Here is a 22,267-nt window from a genome sequence, read left to right on the forward strand (position 1 = left end):
TCCCATGGCCCACTCTCTGGGAGCAGCACCAGCCTGGCTGAGGCAAATGGGCAGCACAGCAGCCCCAGAGGGCGAAGGCACCCTGCCCAGCTCCAGGCGCCTTCAGGTGCTGCAGACTGAGAGGCAACACCAGCCCAGAGAGCAGGCATATTTGATAGCAGCTGAGAGGCAAGGTGGTCAGAGGGCAGCAGTCTGAAAACCAGCCCCAGGCTCCTAAAGGCTTGTGGACATAGATAAAAGGGAAGAGGATCAGGGACCCCCGGGAGATGCTTACAAACATACCCAGGAGGTCAGCCCTGGTCCTGCCTGCTGCCCCTTCCTCCGTCCATGGCACTAGCTCCAGGGAGGCAGCACCCAAGGGCTGTGAGATGGGTGGCTCCTGCCAGTGGCTGGCTGGTGCACTGTGCCACACCACAGTGTGGTGTAGGTGAAAGAGGCAGTGCCAGTAACAGCAGGTGTAGTGCAGGGCTCACCTGCTCAGCAGGTCAAAGTGAGCAGCTGCCCCCATCCCCTCATCAGGCAGCCTCTCCCAGAGGACAGACGGTCACCCTGCTCACAGACACCGGCATCTGCTGTGCTTAGCCCTGTTTGCAGTTCCATGCAACTGCCTGCTCCAGCCCAAATGCAACACCAGTTCCTTAGGCCACTGAGGGTATGACGACGACCAAAAACTGCAGCCATCAGGCCACACCGCACCCCCATGGCTACAGCCATCCCACTGGGGGGATGACCAGCTGACAGTGGATGGTGGTCCTGGGGACTGAGCTCAGGGCTTTACACAGAGTTACTCCTCAGGCCTTTTTCTTTCTTTTCACTTCTTGCCTCTCAGAGTGTGCCACTATGCCCACTGGGGTTTTATATTTTTAAATCACTGAAAAAAATCCAAAGAATAATATTTTGTGCCTCTTGGGGGCATGCAAAGCTCAGAGTCCACAGGCAGCCTCCATGGCAGAGCCGGGTGTGGGCAGAGGTGTCCATCACTCACAGCCTCAAGTACCCACCCTCTGGCCCTGGGCCCAAGAGGCCTGGGCAGCTGCCCCTGCCCAACCCGCCTCAGATCCCAGAGAGGAAAAACCCCTGAGGGGCTGGCTGCATGCCAACTACAGGGTCTCTTTACCTTCTTGGAGGAGAGCAGCAGAGTCTGCACTGGCTCAGAGTCCTGGAAAAGCTGGGTCTCCTCAATGATGTGCACCTCGCTCTCCAGGTTCACAGCTTTGTGCAGAGCTCCTCGATCTGCAAGGTCAAAGCTGGGCTCAGGGAGGAGCCCGAGAGGACACACCACGGAAGATGCCGAGCCCTGTGGCCTGCACAACCTGCTACATGCCCATCGGCCTGCTTAGGAAAGGGGCAACTTCGCATGAAAAATGGAAAAATAAATGCCTTTGGCAAAATAAGCAATGGCAAACAAGTTGTGGGTTATTCTAATTCTCTTAAAAAGAATATGCTCCTGAATCCAACAACCTTTATTCTCAAAGTCAACACAGTGACACCAGGGCCCAGATCCCAGGTGTGGTGGCCCTGATGGTGGGGTGGGAGAGGGGTCATCCCTGGAAGGGTCCTAGTGGGCAGGCAGGGCAGGGCACACAAAAGGTCAGCTGGGGTGCGGCCAGGGCAGCTGTGGGCCCCATCCTAGAAACACTCATCTCAGCCTAGGGTGAGGGGTGGTGTCCCCTGCAGGGCAGGGCGGGCTGGGTCTCAAGCCTTACGGCATGTAGGGATAAGGTCCCCTGCTGGCGGTCAGCAAAGGCCAGGCTGGCTGCTCCCCCTGCCCAGCCAGCCCAGGCAACAGCCAGCTCAGTAGGTACAGGCCTTGTGAACCAGGACCTGTAGGCTGGTGCTCTGGTGGCCTGGGCTGTGAGGACTTCCTTTCACATGGTCATATATGGGTCACATGGAGGGAAAGGCCAGACCCACCCACAAAAGGCTATGTGGATTCCCCAATTCCTTACATGCTGTGACTATCTCACCCTTGGCACCTACCTGTGCTGACAAAAATGACGTCATAGATGGTCCCGTCCAGGGCCCGGGTCCTGTCCACCACAATCTGTGTGTAGTTCACGTCCCTTTTGATTAACCTGGGCCTGTTGTCTATCGGGGTGACTGAGTCGTCCATCAGAGGGTGGTCTTTGACGAACTGCAGCGTCTTGTCAGGTAGGCTTAGCGAGCTGGTATAGTTGGCTGCCCGCGCCTCACTGTTGATGCACTATGGGTCCAAGCACCATCTGTGACCATGCATGTCCACAGCCCAGCGCCACCTTGCAGCACTGAACCCCGACAGCTGCTGAGCAGGGGACCACTGGACAGGGAACGCCTCAAAGGCCGCTAACAGTGGACAGTCAGGTGGCCTTACCCCAGAATGGGAGGACTCCTTTATGTTGTGGCCTTAGAGACTGAACCCAGGCTCCTGCACATTCTAGGTTAGTGTTCCGCTTGTGAGCTGTACAGCTCTTACACTTTTTATTTTTTACTTTGAGATGGCCCAAGTTGCCCAGGATGGCCTTGAACCTATGACCCTCCTGCCTTAGCCTCCCAAGTAACTGGAATTACAGGTATGTACCACAATGTTCAGGAGAGGACATGGCATTAAAGCATACCTGTAGCATATAATTGTGCTTTACGATACACAATTAGTGGATCAACTTTTATGCGTTTATAAATGAGAAGACTCACCAAGTCTTTGAAACTGAAAACTACTTATCACTGAAAAGCTTTCCCATGTGAAGAGAAGCATTCAGTAAGCACTGCTGAAACACAGCCCAATTTTAACTCTAGAAAAACTAAAGAACAGGAAGGAGACTTTTCCCTGTGCTTGTTTCCTGATGGGCAGAAACCAAAATCCTCAACTACAAGTAACCAGGCAGGCATAGGAGGAACGAGGGCCAGGTTAGGGCGCGATCCCAGCAGGCTGCCGGAGCTGGGAGGGGGTCTGAGCACCAGGTGCCAGCCTGCACCTCTTGGGGAAAAATGAGTGGTCAGGTAGGTCGGTGTAGAAACTTGCCCTTACCTAAAATGTATAATTTTCATGAGGGAAAAAAAATGTGACCGCTACTGATGAGTGGGCAGGGCGACCTATGAGTGTGCAGAGTGCTGGCTGGGAAATCGCGTTTCTCCGCAGGAAACGGGAAACGAACGCCCTAGCTATTATGCAATGTACGTTTCACCCGAGGTGCCTGCCAGTGGCTCTCTTTCCTGTCTGGCCTGTGTGTGGCAAGAGCTGTGACACAATATGCGGACAAGGAGGGGACAGAGGAGGAGGAACCTGCTGCTAACCTGAGGACTAGTGGGTGCCAGGCAGGTACAGACAGAGACCTGCAGGTGGCTGGGCCTGGCACAGAAAGAATGCCCCTCGTCCCTCCCAGCCCAGCCTGCTCACCGCTCCGGGCCTCGGTGTGGGCACTGGGCCATTGTAGCGCACCCACTTGGTGTGGGACTGCTCCACAGTGGCGCTCTGCATGTACTTCCCGCGGGAGAAGACGGCCTCTGCTGTGGACAGGTTGTAGGCGCACACTGCTGACAGCCCCACGTTGTTCCTGGGGATGGAGGCCACATGAGTGAGGAGGGCGGTGGTTGGAGGGGGGTACAGCCCACCCATCCACCTGCCCGCGTGGTCACACGCCTGTCGCTGAGGGCACTCACAGCTGCGGGGTGAAGAGTGCATAGAATATAGGCTCCTTCAGGCCCGGGCCCCGCAGCACAAACACATCCCGCAGCACGTTGAAGACCAGACCGCTGTCCGGCCTGGAGCAGATCAGCCGGGCCTTTAGGAAGGACGTCCACTTCTTTTGCAGAGTCCTCAGGCCACCCTGGTCCCCCTGGAAGCCCAAGAGAGGACATGGCAGGGGACCGGCAGGCACCCTTCAGGGCCCGGTGGGGCAAAGGTCCCTAGTCCCACACACAGCCTGGCACACAAACAAGACAGACAGGAGGACTCTCCCTAGAGACTCAGGAGGACAGCTGAGATGTTAAGGCCACAACAGCCCTCCCGGGCCACTGCCCTCACAGCTATAATCTGTGCTGCCGATGGTCCCCAGAATCCCAAGTGTGCCCCGACAATGTGCCCTAAGGCCAGGTCACTCTGCAGCAGCAGGCGCTGTAGCCCACCTCAGGGGCCCACTGTGGGGCCTGGGGATGTCCTTTCTGGAGACTTCCCATCCTCTCCTTCCTTCACCTCACTGGCCCTCCTGCAGCAGCTCCTGATGCACCGGTGCTGGAGACAGTCACCAGTGGGGGTCACCAAAGGGCACCTCGCTGTGGGGCTGACACAGAACCAGCATCTGCAGCAACACCCATCTGTAGCAACACCCTCTGCAGTTACAGTTGTGTAGACCTAGCCCGTCCTTGTAGTCCAGAAGTACTATGCGACTCTTGAGAGAGAAAGTACATCCGCCTAACCTTTTCTACAGTGCATTATTACAGCCCATCTATTTTACCATAAAGCAAGGGCAGACGTTGGGGTACACAGATGTTGGGGTACCTTCCGCACTGTGGGTGGACCCTGAGGGAGGAGTGTCTAAGCACCGGTGTGCTGCAATTGCAAAACTTCTGCTTCTACGACAGTGTTCAAGCAGCAACTGCCACTCAAAAGGCCACACAGCACAGCACCTAAGCACCCCCAGAGAGCGCACACCATGCCCGAGCCAAGCAGCTGCCAGTGACCACTGCTGTGCGTCCCCCGTGGTGCCTCTTCCTCCTGTCCTGATGCCCACTGCCCGCCTCTGGCTCTGGCTGAGGTGCCCCCTTAGACTCCCCGAGGAGCCCAACTGTGAGATTCCAACTCCAGAGCCCCCAAGTCCAGCAGACAACAACGAACCTGTGGGCATGCGGAGCTCTGAGGATGGGCATCAAAACCAGACTGCCCTGAGAGCCGCAGGGCAGGTGGTTATATCCAGGGTGCCAATAACCCCAGATTCCAAGAAATGGAAACCCTGTCACTGGGGGTACACACTGGGCAGACAGTGATGGTTCTGACGGAAGTGGGAGCGCCGCCCTCTCCAGGGGATCACCTTGCACACCCTGGCGATACGCGGGATCATCAGCTTGAGAACAAACTCATACTCCACCGACACCTCCGTGAAGAAGAAGTAGACCCTGTCGTCCTCACCCTCCATGCCATCTGGGCTTCTTCGGATCACGTCGGCATAGACAAAGCTTGGCTCTGCCAAGAGACACGCCAGACGGTCACCACCCCTGCCCACACCCTGTGGTGTTGCAGGCTGGCGAATGGTGCTGTGAGGATGTTGCAGAGTCTGACTCGGTGTGGGAATGGTGACGGCGCGGGGCCCAGACAACGCCATTTGTCTATGCTGCCCTCCTAGGATCTGGGAGCCGTCCCTGATGTTGACCTTGTCCACCACAGCACCCAGGGAAGGGGAGTCAGCTGGCTGGAAGGCGCTCTAAGCGCTGCGGGGATCCACACGGGCCCCAGATGCACTCCAACCACAGCGTATGTGCCTGAGCCCCCTTGGCTGCCCAATCAAGGGCAGTCAGCTGTGCCCCAACTCCAGCACAGGATCTACCCCTGAGCAGGAGGCACTGAAGAACCCTGGGAGCCCACTGGAGTGGAAAAGAACTGAAAAGAAAACAGCACTGAAAAGAAAACGCCTCACAAGCAGCCTGCAGTCAGCGCGGCCTGGTGTTGCAGGACAGTGAGCCCTGGCCCCACCTACCCAGGTGCTGGAGGCTGGGCATGAATCTGCAATTTAATATCACACGGGAAGCTGCACCAAATCCCAATCTCATTACTCTGAGTCCCCTGTGCACCATCAGAGTCCCACTTTTATTAAAAGTCTCCCAAACCCATTTTCAGAGTTAGGGGTAAAAGCAGCCTTAAAACAATGCTCTGTTAGCAGAGAACAAACCAGACCAGTCAGCCCAGATCCCCTGGGCCCCTGAGGAGGAAGTGCTACAAGCACCCTTCACTGCCCCAGGTGGACTAGAACTTGGGGCCTTCTCCGCGCAAGGATGAAGGAGAAAACCACACCTGTGCGTGGGTGCAAAGCCCTCTGCTGATGGCTGTGCTCCTTACCATTTAGCCACGGGATCGCATACTCCGTTCTCAGGGGACTGTGGGAAGAGTTTCTCGAGATGATGGGTTCACTTCCTAAAAAATTGTAGGATGTCCCAGAATACAGCTCTCCATCTGCAGCAGTCAGGATGAAAGAGGAAAAGGAAGTCAGCCCTGGGGCTGTGGCGCCCAGACGGGATGGTCCTCTACTACTGTCTAATACCATCCCCAGGCCTGCCCCTACCCTGTAGGAAGGGAGGACAATTGTCAGGCTTGTGGGATGCATGTCTTCACTTCCTGTCTTGTGTATGTAGATAATTGTCCACGCCATACTCAGCTGCCTTTTATAAGTTAAAGGACAATAAGGCAAGCAAGAATGTCCCACATCCAGTACAACAGGTGCAAATATGGACGCTCCTAAGTTACAACAGGTACTACCCTGAGTCTATCAAAGCAGCATTTGTGACCGTGACCTAATGAAACCTCAGAGCACAGCTTCACCCACCTATGGGAGGCCACGCTGGGCATGAACGGCTCACACAGCCTCTTTCCTGACCCAGTGCTGACTCCTGGGAGTCACTAGCACTGTCTGGATTGTGAAAGAACGATGGTGACCCTTGCCAAGGCCCCTGGTGGCCCCTGGGCAGTACTAGAAGCATCCTGGGTTGAAAGGTCCCAAGCAAACTGCTGGGGCTGCAGGTTTCCTGGCTGGCACACCAGCCTCAGGTGCCCAAGGGCAGCAGGTAGCTCTCTTGCTAATCTGACTGTCACGCAGGAACGTCTCCTCCTCTGGGACAGCGCAGCAGTGCAGGCATTAAGCAACCACAGCAGCAGCCAGTTGTGCCAACGGACAGTGGTTCAAAAGCTCTTGTTAATGCGTCTGCACAGAGGGACATATGCATTCTGCAGTACGGCTCAGGTTACGCACAGAACATGGAACTGGGGCTGAGTGTCCTGTCTGGGTCACAACCTCAGCCGGAAGCTTCAGGGGAGAAGGAGCCTGAGCAGCAGACTCACCCACGATGACAGATGTATAGCTGTGCGCCGGGTCAAAGGGACACCTTCCCTTGCCATCTTCATTTTTCCCCAGAAACTTAAAAGATGTCAAGTTCTACAGTTGAACAGAAAGAAAATACATCATAAAACATCTGACTCCATATCGCTGAATTCTGCAGGCTCATTATTTGTGAGAGAGCTTGGTCCTTTTACCGAGTAAGCAAATGGGCTTTGAGCCTCGTGGGTCCCACTCAGGCCTATATATCTGGGCCTTGGCCACACTACACAGGACTCAGGACCTCTGTCTACTCATCTGCAGAATAGGCACAGTACTGCTGACGACTGGGGGTTGTAAGGAGCGTCAGGATCCACACAGGATGCCCTCAGCAAGGGCCCAGAAGCCACATGAGGAGTCTCATGAGCAAGTCTCATTATTTGACTAGCAGATAATGCACAACAGGAACAAGGGAGCTCTCCCTCTCTTCCAACTGAAATACTCCAGATGGATCCATGAGCTGAATATGCAAAGCAAAAGCAAGCTGCACCAGGAGAAGGCGCAGGCAGTATTTCAACCAGGGGACAGGCTCTCTTCACTAGACTCGGACACCAAAAATAACATGAAGAAACAATGGGCCAATGTATTATCACATGAAAGCACTGTAAAGTTCTCTTAGAGGGTAACATGGGGCACAACTAAACAGCAAGTGATGAATTGGGGGAACACTTGCAGAACGACAGGTAGGTGTTTCCATCTCTTTAAATACAACAGACACGCACAAACATGTCAGGAAGGGTGTCTGGGATGAAAACAGGCAAAACCAGCAAGGAAAGAACCACCCTGGGGATGAGCCCGCTGAAAACCCAGGGAGCAGCGGGAAGGTGACAGCAAGGGCCCAGTTCATTCTCATGGTCTGGAGCGCAGGAGGATGGTGCACTGGGTGGGTGGGTCAGAGCCATGGAGAGGAGCCCACTGGGAAGGCCCTCACCAGTGGGGGCCAGAAAGCCAGGCTGCCTGGGCAGCTGTACCCTGTGCCTCTAGCAATTGCAGGTCCACTCAAACAATTTAGAGTCCTCTGTCAGGCTAGAAAACACGAGCAGGCGACCCTGTGCTTCACAGGGTAGGATCCACATCACACCTCTAAAAGATGCCTGCAGCTAATGGGGAAACCTGTATGAGGACCAGAGGCTGCATGACCCTGGGAATTATTGGCTATTTTATTAGCCACAATGGGGAAATTAGTTATACAGGAAAATGTCATGCCTTTTGATTTTGAGACACAGTCTGGCCAAGTTGTCCAAGCTGGGTTCAAAGTTGCAATCCTCCTGCCTCAGCTTCCCAAGAAGCCAAGACTAGTGTGCACCACTCTGCCTAGCTCATCATACTTAAGGTGTCCAGGCAGCACGGGTCATAGTTCAGCTGGTACACACCACACGCACAGACAGACCAACCATGTGCTCCCCAGCGTGCACTCTGAGCTGACGCAGGAATGACTGGCTTTTCTGCAGGTCGGAACATTTTTACTGAAGTCTTCAAAAGCTGTAGGTCTAGGTTTAAATGAAACACACCCCTGCCTCACTCACTGCCATCTCCATGGAAAGCCAGGGCTTTATGTTTCCAATTAACTAAACTTCAGCTGGGAAATCCTTTGATGTGCAGAGCGTCTGTGATACAACTGTACTTTGCTTTTCTTGCATTTAAACAAAAAGAAACATCTACCTTTGAGGACTGACAGTCTTACTACAGAAACCTGGGGCTTCCACCCCACAGCAACTGTCATTGCCAGTATCTGTGGGTCCAGTTGGCTAGACCAACCCATACTGTGGCTCTCACTTCAGATATGTGTATGTAAGACCAGATTCCTATACCAGTTTCTGAGGAGCTCATACTTCATCTTATTTCTCTGACCCATTTTTTTTTTTTTAACTAGAGATGGAATCTGAGATCCCCTGGACATTAGGCAAGGATGCTACCACCAAGATATACACCCACCCTGGAAAATCCATCCATCCATCCATCCATCCATCCATCCATCCATCCATCCATCTTAATTCCTACTGATTTAGGGTTCTAAGAAACCAAGCTTTATACCACAGGCATCTTCCCTGGTGCAGGGTTTCTGTTACCTGCTGGCAACTGCTCTCTGGGTGGCAGGACGGAAGCTTGCACCACCCTGCCATCCGGATGGGACGTGACTCACTCCTCATCCAGCATACCCACACTGTATGCCATTCCTACCCGCTGAGCACAGCACGGGTTGGACACTGCCCAAGACCCTGGTATGCTCTGAGGGGCTTGCTACATCCCAGCAGATGAGCCAGCTGCTGCACATATTTTAGATGTGTCAGGTTCACATTAAGGCTAGGGACAGTCACTGGAAAACATGTTTTATTTCCACTCACTCCAAGTGATTAAAATACTTTTCCCTCTCTGCCCTCAAACTGCTTATCTGATTTTCTAAATGAAAATGTCTCCTAAAACAAAGAGATGCAACAGGCTAATGTCCCTCTATCAGGCTGCAGGATCGAGGAAGAGCCTTCTTAAGGACCTGCACCTGGAGGCAGGTCGCCACTCAGGGAAAGGCCAAGGATATGGCACAGAGAGGGCTGGTGGGGGTCCTGTCTCTGTTCAGGGCAGATGGACCCAGGGAGCAGCTCAGTGACTGCACGCACACCAAGAGCCAGCACCCAATGGTGACCTCCCAGACCCGCCAGCGTGCCAACCAAGGACACACCCCACTGAGGGGGGAGGCCTGACTGCCACATGGCCTGGGCCACCACAGCCAGGCCTTCCTCACCAAACATGTGGAAGGGAGGTGTTGGCAAGGTGCTAGGACTGTGGCAGCGGGCATGTGTGCCTGTCAGCTGCACACCTTTCAGAATTCTTGCTGTGGCCCATCTACACTTGCATGGGGGCGCTGAGCAGATGGACCTGAACACACTAGGCACTGGAGGTGTCAGAAGTCTTACCAGGTGATCACACGTGGGCTGGAATGCGTTGGTACCACACACATACAGGGAAGTGGAGCTGAGTGGCTGAAGCACTCGGATGTAGTTGAGGCATTCTGTCTACAAAAGAAAGAGCCAGTTAGCAGCCATCCAATCAAAAGTGCTGGCCACTGTCCACAGCCATGACCTCACACCCTGGCAGGCCTGGCACCTGAACAGGTTGGCTAGCAAGTGTGCCCACACAGCAGGGGCCACCAACTCCCGGATCCGGCCCTGCACCCCTGACCCTCATGCTGACCTATGTAGTTTTAGCTCTGCAGAGCCCACAGGCGGTTTAGGTGCTGGGCTGAATCCCAGTTCAGTCCTGGCCACAGAACAAAGCAACAAGGGCTGACCTCAAACTGTCCCAGGACATCCTCTACAGAAAGCAGTGCACTGGACTCGCCAAACACACAAATCATTCCTCTGGCTGCCAACCCTACCCCAGTGCACACCACACAGAACCCCTCTGGTTTTCAGGGGACCCTACCCTCCATGCCCTGCACACACAGGACCCGGCTCCTCTGGAGGAGGGAGAAACTTGACCCGAAAAGGGGGCAGAGCCAGCTGCACATCACCAAGGTGCCATTTAAAAGCCCACATGCTATTTTTGGCAGAAAAGGACTTGGATTATAGGTGCTAGAGTCTGAAATTAGCTCAGTCCTCTTGCTGACTAGTTTTAAACTGCTGGGATACAATTCATACTGCTCTCCGCCTTTCCAGGCCTGACAGGGGTCTGTTGTCTACCCTCCACACAAGGCAGCGGAGTGCCCACCGCTTTTCAGCTCCAGACCCATGCAGGATGCAAGATCCCACCGCAGTGCCTGCCAGCCCCTGGATTTAGAGACAAACACTTCAGCATAAGTGTTTAGTACCTCGCTAAGAAAGTTTAGAAAAAAAAAAAAAAAAAAAATCCTCAGAGGCCAGGGAGATAGCACGGTAGAAAATGCTTGCCTGGCAAGCACAGGGTTCTAAGTTCAATCCCTGGTACCAAAAAAATAAAATAAAAATTCCTAAGGCTTTTTTTTTCCCTCCTGTGTGTGTGTGTGTGTGTGTATGTGTGTGTGTGTGTGTGTGTGTGGCTGGCTCAGCCCACCCAGGGGGTGGGGCTGATGCAGCATGTGGTGCTGGAGATCCAACCTTGGTCCCTGCGCACTTGCCTGAGCTTGCCTAAACAGTGGCTTTAGACCACTGAGCTATCTCGCCAGCCCTTTGGGCTTTTTTTTAAAAAAAATTTTGTTCTGTAACTAGCCAACAACTGTTGAAATTTATCATGACTCAGCTGTCACCACCAATAACCCAGAACCCCTGAGCTCCAGGAGTCTCAAAATCTGAAGGTCTGCCCAGAACCAGGCAGGGCATGGTGGCGCAGTGGGTGGCCAGGGGAGCACCCCGCCAGCACTCCCTGAATGGACACCATGCTGCAGGGCGGAAGGGTGCCAAATGCCCCCAACCTAGCAACCCCTCTGGCCTGAGGCTGCTCCCTGGGAAGGCGGCACAACAAAGCCTGAATTTCACACCATGTGCCTGCCAGTAGGCATCACAAATTGTTTTCTCAGTCAAAACTTTTTTGAATCGATTCAGTTCACACAAATGAAGAACTATTTATTGAATGCCTACTCTGCTTGGCTCCTGTCCAGGAGTGCCACTCCTGATCCTCAGGAACAGAAGCCCATGACGGTGTAACTGGGCTCACTGCCCGGACACTCACAGGCCAGGCCTGCGTGTCACAGGCCCGGCACCAGGAAGTCCCCATGACCGAGAGATACGGGTGGCTATCCGTAGCTGCAGTAGGAATTACCTGTTTCGATTTTCCCTTCTCTGCACACTTTGCTTTTTTGTCTTCTGAGACCTCCCAGTACACCTGTGAAGGGGAATCAAGAGTCCATTTCACTGCTCATTCTCCTCTGAAGACGCGCTCAGACATAAAAAATGTACTTAATGAACTGCATCATGGTGTTCAGAGTCGAGACGTGTCTCCTGAGCGGACAGAGGCTCAGCCCAGGAGGGAGTCTGAAAGCGGGACAATGCTGGTGCTGGGACCGGCCTGACTCTTTGAGAATGTTCTGCGATCCTCACCAGCAACATGCAGGGCCTGGAAAGCCTTTCCCACAGCTCCTTCACCCCCACAAGAGCAGCAAAAGTGAAACTACTGCAGGTGGGAGAATTTCCACCTGTGGCAAAAGCTAAACTCTGAAGCCTTTTCCTAATGCACTGAAAGCCAGCCTCATAAATATTACCCACAACAGCTAAGGGTAGGGAACCAGCCGAGATGCCCTGTCCGTGGGTGGTTGAAGACAAAGCGCGTATATATATAAGAGTGTTGTTGGCCCCAGAAGGGGATCGTGTCATTTGCAGCTACATGGATGGAATTTGCAGGCATCCTGTTCAGTAAAACAAGCCAGACTCAGAAAGACAGGTGCTGCTTGCTGTCTCCTAGGTGGAAGAAGCTACCTGAGGCTGACCTGGAACAGCAACAGTGATCACCAGAAGCTGTGAACGGTGTGTGCTTCAGGGAGGGACAGAAATACCCTACTGAACCCCACTGATACGTGCAATTAATTTGTGTTAAAAAGTGACTTTAAAAGAGTGTCTTGGGCTGGTGAGATGGCTCAGTGGTCTAAAGCACCTACTTAGAACAAGCTTAGCAAAGCACAGGGACCGCGGTTCAATCCCCCAGCACCACATGCCAGCCAGCCCCGCCCCCTGGTGGGCTGAGCTGGACACACACACACACACACACACACACACACACACACACACAGATAAATAAATAAATAAATTTAAAAAATAAAAAAAAGAGTGTCTTGATACTGAACACCAGTGAATGGTGCACACTGTGCCAGAGACCTGAGGTTTGGTGGCTGATAACGACACAGCAGCATTGTGCCCTTCTTAGTGAAGGTGATGCTGCTGCCTCTCCATTAAGCTAGGATGGCCACGGGTCTGGAGCTGTCAGGAGGCACCTTGAAAGGTCTGCAGGCTGAGGGGGCGGGGATGGGGTGCCCTAGTTCCTGCCTAACCTTCCCCCAAAGGCCCTACCATTCCCTGTGTGAGGTCCTGAAACTGATGCTAAAAGGACAATAATGGGATATTTTTCACTGGTCAGTGACCCACTGAAGAATTAGGGCTAGGGGCTAGGAAGCACAGAGACCTGTGGGGAGCGGGGATCCCAGGAGAGGGGTCTATACCATGCTGAGCACAGACACCCCGTACAGTGTGCGCATGGAGGTGAAGTCCCAGGAGGACACAGACAAGAGAACAAGGCACTGAGCTAGTGACCAGCTGCCCAACAGGGAGGGTAAACTGCTGAGCCTGGTTGGGGCCCGGCTTCCTTTCAAGAATGAGGACCACAGTGCCAGTTCTCACAGGCATGTTCACGCTGGGCACACAGTGCCCACAATTCCGAGAACCTCTTGCTCATGCAACTACATGGAGTCGGTGCTCGGAGGATGAGCACTGGACAGGAGGAGACAGGAAACCAGTCCCTGCTTAGAGTGACCCCTAGTATAAACATTTCCTTCCAAAGGATCAGGTGCAGAAGCTCATTTATGTGTCACATAAGATTCTGAAATACAAGAGGCCTTGGAACTAAAGATAAAGCAAGAGCAGAGCCCCAGGAAATGTCCAAGGCGAGCCTGAAATAACCTAATGCGGGGGGGCAGGAAAGCCAGCCGTCCTCCAGGCCCCACGGCCACCTAGCAGCTACACTGCCAGGGCTCCAAGTGGCAGGGGCTGAGGCTGTGGCTCTGGTGCAGCGCTCTCCCCCACTCTTAGCTTGTGAGAGGCCCTGCATGCCACCCCCAGTGATACCATAACGAGGCTCAGAAAGAAGAGAAGGGAAAAGACTTTGGGTGAGCTGCTGATAGACACCCTGAGACAGGCTGATAGACAAAAGTGCTGAGGGGAGGTCCTGAGGCTGGCTTGAGTTCTACAACACCTGGGGGACACAGGACATACCTCGTGTAGCTTCCGGGAGATGTTGAGCGCGCTCACCGCAAAGACCGCTTCCCGAGCGCCCACATACAGAGTACCTTCATCCTCGCTCATCAGCAGGGCTGAGTAGTTGTAGATGCCAGGCTCATGAAACCGCACCAGCCCCACCTCTGCAGAAGGCAAGGGTGCCGTCATTGGGTGACAAGCAGGTCTCACACATGCACAGCCAGAGGCTGGGCCCCACTCCCTCTGTCCCTCAGGATCTGCCAGGCCCAACCCCCAGTCAGTGGCCCCAGAGGCCCAGCCTGGGCCTTGTCTGCATGTCTCCTGGAGCTGGTTCTTCAGACAGCAGCTGCCCTGGTGGCACTTTCCTTGCTACTTCTGGGCCTCTGACACTGCCCCACTACATCCTCTACTCCCATCCAGGGAGCCTGATCTTAAGCTTTCTCCTCTGAGGCTGCCTAGCACCGATTTCAACAGAGCTGACATCTCACCAGGGCTCCCTCATTTCTTCTGCACATTAAACTGAGTCCTCACAAATACAAATCCCATTTGATACACCTAATGCAGTGCCTAGCAGACAGTAGGTGCTGACGAATCGCTAACAAGCACGGCAGAGAGCCCGTGTTAACGCTTCCTGTTCTAGTGCTGCCTTGTGGAAGGCTGCTGCATGCATGCCGCAGGTCCTGCCTCTGTGTGACCGGGCTCCTGAGTCTGCAGACACTCTGGACCCTGGCTAAGCACTGCCTCACTCAGCTCTCTGTCCTTTGAGCCAAAGACCAGGGTCCTGGCACACATCTCTTAGGAGAGGAAAGAGCTAAGCTGGATCAACAGGCAGCGAACGGGATTTGCTGACCTGACCCAGCCTTGGACACATGGCCCGCCCTCTCCTGCCTCCAGCTCTCCTTCGGCATCTCCTGAGCTCACAGATGCTCAGCCTGTGCTTCGCAGCCTCAAACAAGGATGAGGCAGGACAGTGAGTCAGATGCTTAGACAAGCCCTCAGGTCTTCTGACCCCAGAGCACCCACCCAATGGTCCCTGTGCAGGGCTGCCAGCTCATGCCCCAGTGTGCCCACTACCCATCCCAGCATTCTGAGCAGCTGTCACTATGGTCCCATGAGTGCCACATTGGCACTAGCTCACCTTGGTGTTCCCAGGTGATCCGGGGAATGGGTGCGAATGCCACTGCTACCCCAAACACCAGTGCCAGGGCAGGGAGCAGCTCCGCAGCAGTGCTGCACATCCTCACAGGTGGGAGCCTTGGCAGGGTCTCCAGCAGCAAACACTCATGGGCAGCAGGAGTTTGTGGCGGGTGTCACAGGAACAGCGCTCAGAGTTTCCAGGCCAGCGGCAGCAGCACAGTGTAGGTCTGGTGGGTGGCTGGGTCCCCGAAAACCCACATTGCCTCACTTGCCAGAGGAGATGCGGGCTGCTCCCTCAACCTTTGTTCACGAGCACTGTGGCTTTGCTCAGCCTCTGAAGGAGCCCTGGAGAGGGAAGAGGAAGGGGTCATGGGACAGGATGTGGGGCAACCTGCTGCCCCGTGCTCAATGGCTCCCACTTGTGCTTCTGTCCCATCCCGTCAAGAGTTCAGCGAGAGCAGCACCCACAGTCCTAGGAGCTGGGAGGTCGTGTGTAGGGTGGCAGCACACCCCTGTACATACACAGAGGAACACAGCATCACCAGGAACCACGGTTCCATCCCAACCAAGCGGTCCCACAAAGGAGGGCAGACAGGTGGAGGGGGAAATGGGCGGAAGGGATACCAGTGATGGGACAGATCCTGCAGGCAGCTGGCTGCTAGAGACGAACGGACAGCAGCTGAGTCTCAAGCTGCTTGGAGACTCTGGCTGCCCACATCCTGTAATGCTCACCCTGGAAAACAGCCCAGGAAGATGAGGGGTTGCAGAAAGCTGAAATGCACACGCTCAGATATGCAAGCACATGAATATGCTCAGATATCCAGGCACACGCTACATGTGCTTACATGCACACTCAGGAACACACACACACGATGTCTTCCCATACCACAGTAGCTGAACTGAGGGAAAACAGCAGCCCCTGATGCCATCCACGCTCTTTTGGCCTCACTGAAAGGCACACACACACCTTGGGAACAGCAGTAAAGGACTTGGCTTTGTCCAGAAAGAAACACCTCGTAGAGAGCACGGGCAGAGCCGCTGGTGAAAGTGGCTAGCTGGGCAGGGACTCAGTCTCATATCCCCAGTATACTGGAGTGTCCCAGGGCAGCTTCCTCATTATATGTCCCCAGCAGGACCACAAGGCCATCATGAGGCAGGATCACCCCCTGAACACCCTCTGATGCTGGCTCCTCACACGGCCCTAGCCCTATCACCGGCTACCTTGCAGAGGAGGACACTGTGAGGAGACAACAGGTCATGGTGGCAGCAACCAGACTACTGGAAATGGGCCTCCCCAGCCTGGTGCTTCCCCTACCCTTTCCCAGTGCCCCAAGAGGCTGCCTGGCTCCATCACAGGTGATCACAAGCTCTCTCAAGTCAGGACACCCCCATCCCTGTTTCCTCCAGGTTGGAGTATCCTACGCAAGACTGGTGGACTTCGATGGCCATCACTGCCAGCTTTTTGGCTCTGTCCAACAGAACCCATCACTGGTGAACAGGGTGCATGAGGCCCTGGCTGCACAGATCCCCACAGACAGGCACCCATGTGCCCTGCACTCAGAGTGACTTCGACTCTTAATGACATCAGATGCTGCAGGAAGCTCTGAAACAAGGCTGGAGAGGAAGCAGATGCACTGTCCTCGAGGAGATGCAGGCACATACACTGAGCCAGACAAGCTCATGAACATGCCCTGCACACAGGACCTTGCAAAGTTGGGTAGCAGGTGCTCCAGGAGTCCAAGCCATGGGGATGCTCTTACACTAGGGAGCTTCCACCTGGAGCCACCACACTGGTGACACAGGAAAGCATACAGGGCCACAGTGCACAACATGCCCTAGGGCCAGCCCTGAGGATGCAGGCACAGGAAGCCCAGTCCTCTCTGTAGCCATTTCTAGGTCAGCTCCCCATGCCTGTTTGTCCCAAGTCCAATGCCTGTGGCACCAGCACTCTGGGATGCTGAGGCAAGAGGATAATCAATTTAAGCCTAGCCCCCATGACTTAGTGAGATCCTGTTTCAGAATAAAAAATGTAATGAAAGGCTGAGGATGTTGTTCAGTGTGCTCAGTGCAAAAGCCCTGGGTTCAATCCCTAGAACTGGAAATAAACCAACCTGGCCTTGGGGAAGGGACAGACTGTGTGGGCATATGCAGGGCACTCTGTCTGGCAGCAGCCATGGCTGAGCTAGGCAGAGGACAGGCATGGTACTCACTCTGCAGCTGCTAACCCTGCTGCATGTTTAGAAGAACTCCATAATAAAATCCTACCAAGTATTCATTCAGAAATGCCAGAAAAGGGCTGGTGAGATGGCTCAGTGGTCTAAAGCACCTACTTAGAACAAGTTTAGCAAAACACATGGACCGCGGTTCAATCCCCAGCACCACATGCCAGCCAGCCCTGCCCCCTTGGTGGGCTGAGCTGCCCCCCCCACAAAAACAAATAAATTAAAAAAAAAAAAAAAAAGAAAAAGAAATGCCAGGAAGGAAGATGACAGCAGATACCATGTTCGCTGGAAAACCGCAGGACTATGTGACACCCACCTGGGGTAAGGCGCTGTGCCACCACTAGGCCCTACAGGAAGCTCTGTGCCCTGGACTGGGCTCCCATAGCACCCTCAACCAGGACAGCAATGTGTCACTCGTGACCCAAGTCACAATGGCACTCAGCACACAGCACAACCCAATGTGGGCACAAAGGGCCTGGCTAGGAAGCTCAGGACCTGCCCAGCTTGCAGGGGGAAAGAAGGTGAGAGGGCTCTCAGGAAGGCTGAGTGAACCTCCCCACTGCTCGATGATGGAGCGGGGAACACAGTGCCGTGCACCTCACACTGCCATCATAAGCATCTTGCTCCACCCGGCCTGCTAGGGCCCTTACCTCCTGAGCAACCTCTGCTCTTCCTCTCTGGTAAGCTATGGTGCAGACCATGGGCTTCCTGTCCCTCCTCAGTAATTCCAGCTTCTCTGGGTTGGTGGCACACCCAGCTTATCACACTCCCAAGCAACCTTGACTCTGGCCAAAGATTTGCAAAGGGAAGTTATTAAATAGGAATGCCACAAAAGCTCTTTCAATGAGGTTGATTCACCTAGCAACTGAATTTTTGCTTTCAGTCTTTCCTCTCCCTCTTGCTGGGATCTTAAAGTTTGTGGAGGACCACTTGGCCAGAGAAGGAGTGAAGGAGGAGCAGCTGTCTCCACTGAGGCTGAGCCTGGCCCTGTTTCCATGTACTGGTATGTACAGAGCTGGCTAGGTCTTTTCCTTATCCCTCCACTGAAAGATTACACACCAGAGGTGAAGCACTGACCCCAAATCTTGGATATTATTTCAGCTGTGTGATGCAGAATACTTTCTGTGTACCCTTCTCTCTGTGCGTTGCAGTGGGGATTTCGGGCCTCCTCCCCAGCCCAGCTCATAGCACTCACCTACTTCCCGCCACTCTTACAGTCATTCACCCTCAAGCCACTCCTTTCTTCACAAATTAGTAAAACCCAGGTTCATCCTTGGGTCAAGACCTTTGTTCTAGTTAGCGGTCATCTTAGCTGGACTTACGACCTCTTGGCTCCTGTGAACGATATGCCTTTATTCTCACTATGGGTTTCGCTGGAAGTGGTAGATTGGAATTAACTGGCTAGAATTCCCTTAACTTTTCCATAGGATTACACATATAACTTCTGGGGCCACGACAAGGACCGGGAAGGGCTCTCTATGAAAGTTGATGACTGGAGCCATGGCAGCCATCTGTAAAGGTGCAAAGAAGGGGTCATCCTATGAAAGGCCAAGTGGAAGCCCGCTGACCGCGCAGTGGGAACTCTACATCTACTTTCTACTTTCTTCTTTTTCTTTCCCCCTTATTAATAAATGGTTAATCTCTAAACGACCTGCTCTCAGATTTCTGTTACCAACAGATTCACTTTCACACCGATGCAGCCTCCCTTTGATCCATTCGCACAGCAGAAGCAGCCAGAGTCAGGTTTTCTCTGGAAAGCTGGTGGCACCTGCTTCCCCTAGTGAGCGCCACCAATTCCTTGCATTGCCCAGAATAAAGCCATGATGCCGAGGAGGATGAAGATGCTCACCAGCAAGGACTGGGGTCCGCTGCCTCCTTGACCCTTCTGTCCCTCCAGCCAGAACACACAGCTTGAGCCTCTGCAGGTGGCACCAGGGAATAAGTGGTGGACACATGTCACTGGATACTGGCTCAAACCAAGTGTGAGGCTGTATACGCACTGGACTCTGGGCTTGAGGAGATGTCAAAGTGGGGCCCTCACCTGTGACAACTGGATGGCTCTGCATGAAGGCGGCTGTGGGATCCCTGTACCTTTCTCTCCAAACAGTTCCAAAAGCTGAAGCATAAGCAACAAAGGGCTGGGGCTCAGCTCAGGGGCAGAGCACTTGCCCAGCACAGGCACAGCTGGGTTCAGGCCCTGGCACTGAGAAGGCAACAGGAACAGCCCTGCAAGTCTTATGGGCCTGGCCCTTGCCCTGAGCAGTGATGTGAGCCCCAGGAGAGTGGGGTTCACGTTGCAGCAGATGGCACAGAGCCCAGGCCTTCCGCAGGAGGAGAGGGGGCATATGCCTGCAGTGCCCCCATGACAGCCCCCACTGGGAGGCCCAGGCATGCTGCACTGAGAAGCCAGAGTAGGAGATGGGGGCTCCTCTCGGGACACTGATGCCAGCACACGGAGAGGATCTTGGTTCTTTCCTCAAGTGCAGTGAAATGACACCTAGGTGACACACATGCAGGGACGGAAATAGGAAGAGAAGGTGACAGCTCAGGGGACCTGGACAAACTTTGGAAGCTGGAGAGAAAATGGGGGCTCAGTGCCCAGTAGGTGGGCAGGTGGCTCTCTGGCTGCAGCTGTGCTTTGGGGTCACACTGCCACCACTCTCCATGTGATGTCACGAGGACCACTGTCTATTTCCACCACACAGACACAACCGGCACACAAGGAGACACACAGCTGCACAGTGCGCAGACAGTGAAGAAGGCCAAGCTCTTCACCCTTGATCATACATTAACTTATTTACTGTGAGGAGCTCTAGGCCAGCTGTGTTTCCCTGCGGCCACCACACACCACTGGGGCCAACTCACACCTCGATACACAGAGAGCTGCCACCAGCCCTGGAGTGGGGAGGCTGCCAAGTTAATGGCTGGGGGGAAGGGGGAGCTTGGACAGTGATCTAGGGATGGAAGAGGCTGCACCAGGGCTGGGTGGTGGTGTTGAGGTTTCTCCAAAAGTCAGTGTGATGGAGATTAAAAAGAAGAAAAGAAAGAAATGAGAAAACTGGCAGTGGAATGGATGAGGGAGTCCCACACCTAACTGGCCATTCTGGCAAACAGTGCGAACGATATGGACTCAGCAGGGAAAGAATAAAAGGATTAGTGCAGGGCAGAGGGCAGACGTTTTCAAACGCAAGTGCCCAGCAGCACCAGGAGTGAGCGCAGCCACTGCTCAGGCTCCCAAGGTGACAGGCAAATGAAAGATGTCAGAATCACCATCTGTGTTCTCCGAAGGCCAAGAATGAATTCTAAGGAACATCGGAGGTTAAGAGTAGAAAACATATCAGGAAAGGGAAGAGAGACCAGGAATAGCTCCTGAGAGACGGGAGGGTCCTGAACAGGCTGCCAACAGGGGCCCACTTCTCAAAGAAAGTTTTATCAGCAAAACCACAAGGTGCCTACAACATGGGTCAAAATTATCATCAATCAACAAGACTGCAAGTACAGTCACTTAGGTAATATCGATCTAATGGTAGTAAGGGCCCATGGTGACACTATTAACCTTGGCCAATAATCTGGTCTTAGTTTCATCTGTAGCCTTAATGGTCTTAGTCTTAGTGGGTAGGAGAGGATGACCCACCCCTAATGAGACAGTGGGAAATCTCAACTAGTGATTCAAATAATCTCAAGCTTCTGTATTTCTCCTAGGAAACCACGTAAATCTAGCCACTGTCACTTCACCCTTCAGATGTGCCTGGACCCACAGCCCTGGCGCACTCTCATCTTCTGCGCTGACTCCTTCCAGGGCCCAGCCCTGTCTGGCTGCCTGCTATATTTTTACCTAATTTAGCTGTCTGTAATAAAGGGATCTGAGAGCCCAGGAACCTCAAGGGAGGATCCTGAGGCTTCCTGGGAAGACACAGGTCACCAGGTCACTCAGAGGCTCTCCTGAAACACTGGCGGCAGATGGCACAAGGACTTGACAGCATCTCCAGCGAGGCAGGGCCAAACCAGGGACTCCCAGAGATCTCAGTTACAATACAAGGGCCACAGCAGCGGATGCAGGGGGAACTCTGAGAGCAGAGAGTTCCAAACAATGAAGTCCTAAGAGAACAGAGATCGCAGACGAACCCTGTACCAGCATTCATGTCTGCACCTCCACACTGGCACAAAGACCATTCTGGGAATGTGTGTGTGTGTCTGTGAGAGAGAGGGAGAAAGAGAGACAGACAGACAGAGAGACAGAGAGACAGAGAGAGATGAGACAGAGATAAGACAGAGAAAGAGACAAGAGACTAGACAGAGAGATAGAGAGAGAGAGAGAGAGAGAGAGAGAGAGAGAGAGAGAGAGAGAGAGACAGAGAGAGAGAAAGAGAGAATAGTCAAAACTGCTGGGCTTCCCTGGGGGTAGAAGTGCTTATCTCACTGCTTACAGGGCAAGAGTCTCTTTACAGTGCCCTTCCCCGCCTGCAGGGCTGCCGCAGAGCTCCTGGTGTGCTCCAGCTGGCCCCAAGGCCACTCACCACTGGACAGACCCCTTGCTGCATGGTGGGCGGGCTCTCACCCTGATGGGACTCTCAGTCACATGACTCCAGGAGCCATAGGTCAGGACAGGCCCAAGCTACAGGGGCTCAGCACAGGCTATGGCACTATGACCCAAAAGGGTCCTAGCACTTCTTTCTTCAACAAGCACTCCTAGTTTGGTGTCATATAAAACAGCCTGAAGATCGGCAATCAAGGGGTCTTCCAGGAGCAGCAGCTCACAGCTGCCAACTTGATGTTGTCATCTCACTTTTAATATTTAAATTAAATCCACATTTTCTTTTTCCTGCTTTCTCTAGAGTTTCTGAGAAGATAGGGTATCCCACTGGAAAGTGAGCTGACGAATGCCATTTGCAGTGACAGCTCAGAGCTGCCATGCTTTGCATTCAGGGGAAGGACCCGACAGAGAAGCCCACTAGAGACAGGCTGGGAATGCCACTCCACT

At 53.8% G+C, this 22,267-nt stretch overlaps 1 protein-coding gene across 10 annotated transcripts in view; it reads right to left on the reverse strand.

The window, feature by feature from the left end:
- Positions 1-22,267, reverse strand: part of Sema4d (semaphorin 4D) — a 126,292-nt gene that overhangs the window by 21,198 nt on the left and 82,827 nt on the right. For all 10 annotated transcript variants that reach the window (XM_023704206.1, XM_023704205.1, XM_023704197.1 and 7 more), the window contains 11 exons: positions 15,066-15,409; positions 13,946-14,091; positions 11,787-11,849; positions 9,968-10,066; positions 7,022-7,115; positions 6,026-6,139; positions 5,004-5,155; positions 3,637-3,812; positions 3,374-3,530; positions 1,981-2,203; positions 1,118-1,233 (listed from right to left, as the gene is read on the reverse strand). In XM_023704206.1, coding sequence (XP_023559974.1) covers positions 1,118-1,233; positions 1,981-2,203; positions 3,374-3,530; positions 3,637-3,812; positions 5,004-5,155; positions 6,026-6,139; positions 7,022-7,115; positions 9,968-10,066; positions 11,787-11,849; positions 13,946-14,091; positions 15,066-15,165 — 1,440 coding nt within the window. In that variant the 5' untranslated portion in view covers positions 15,166-15,409. The remainder of the gene's footprint in view (positions 1-1,117; positions 1,234-1,980; positions 2,204-3,373; positions 3,531-3,636; positions 3,813-5,003; positions 5,156-6,025; positions 6,140-7,021; positions 7,116-9,967; positions 10,067-11,786; positions 11,850-13,945; positions 14,092-15,065; positions 15,410-22,267) is intronic.

The sequence above is a fragment of the Octodon degus genome, unplaced genomic scaffold, assembly GCF_000260255.1.
Source record: "Octodon degus isolate 3935 unplaced genomic scaffold, OctDeg1.0 scaffold00192, whole genome shotgun sequence".
Lineage (NCBI taxonomy): Eukaryota > Metazoa > Chordata > Mammalia > Rodentia > Octodontidae > Octodon > Octodon degus.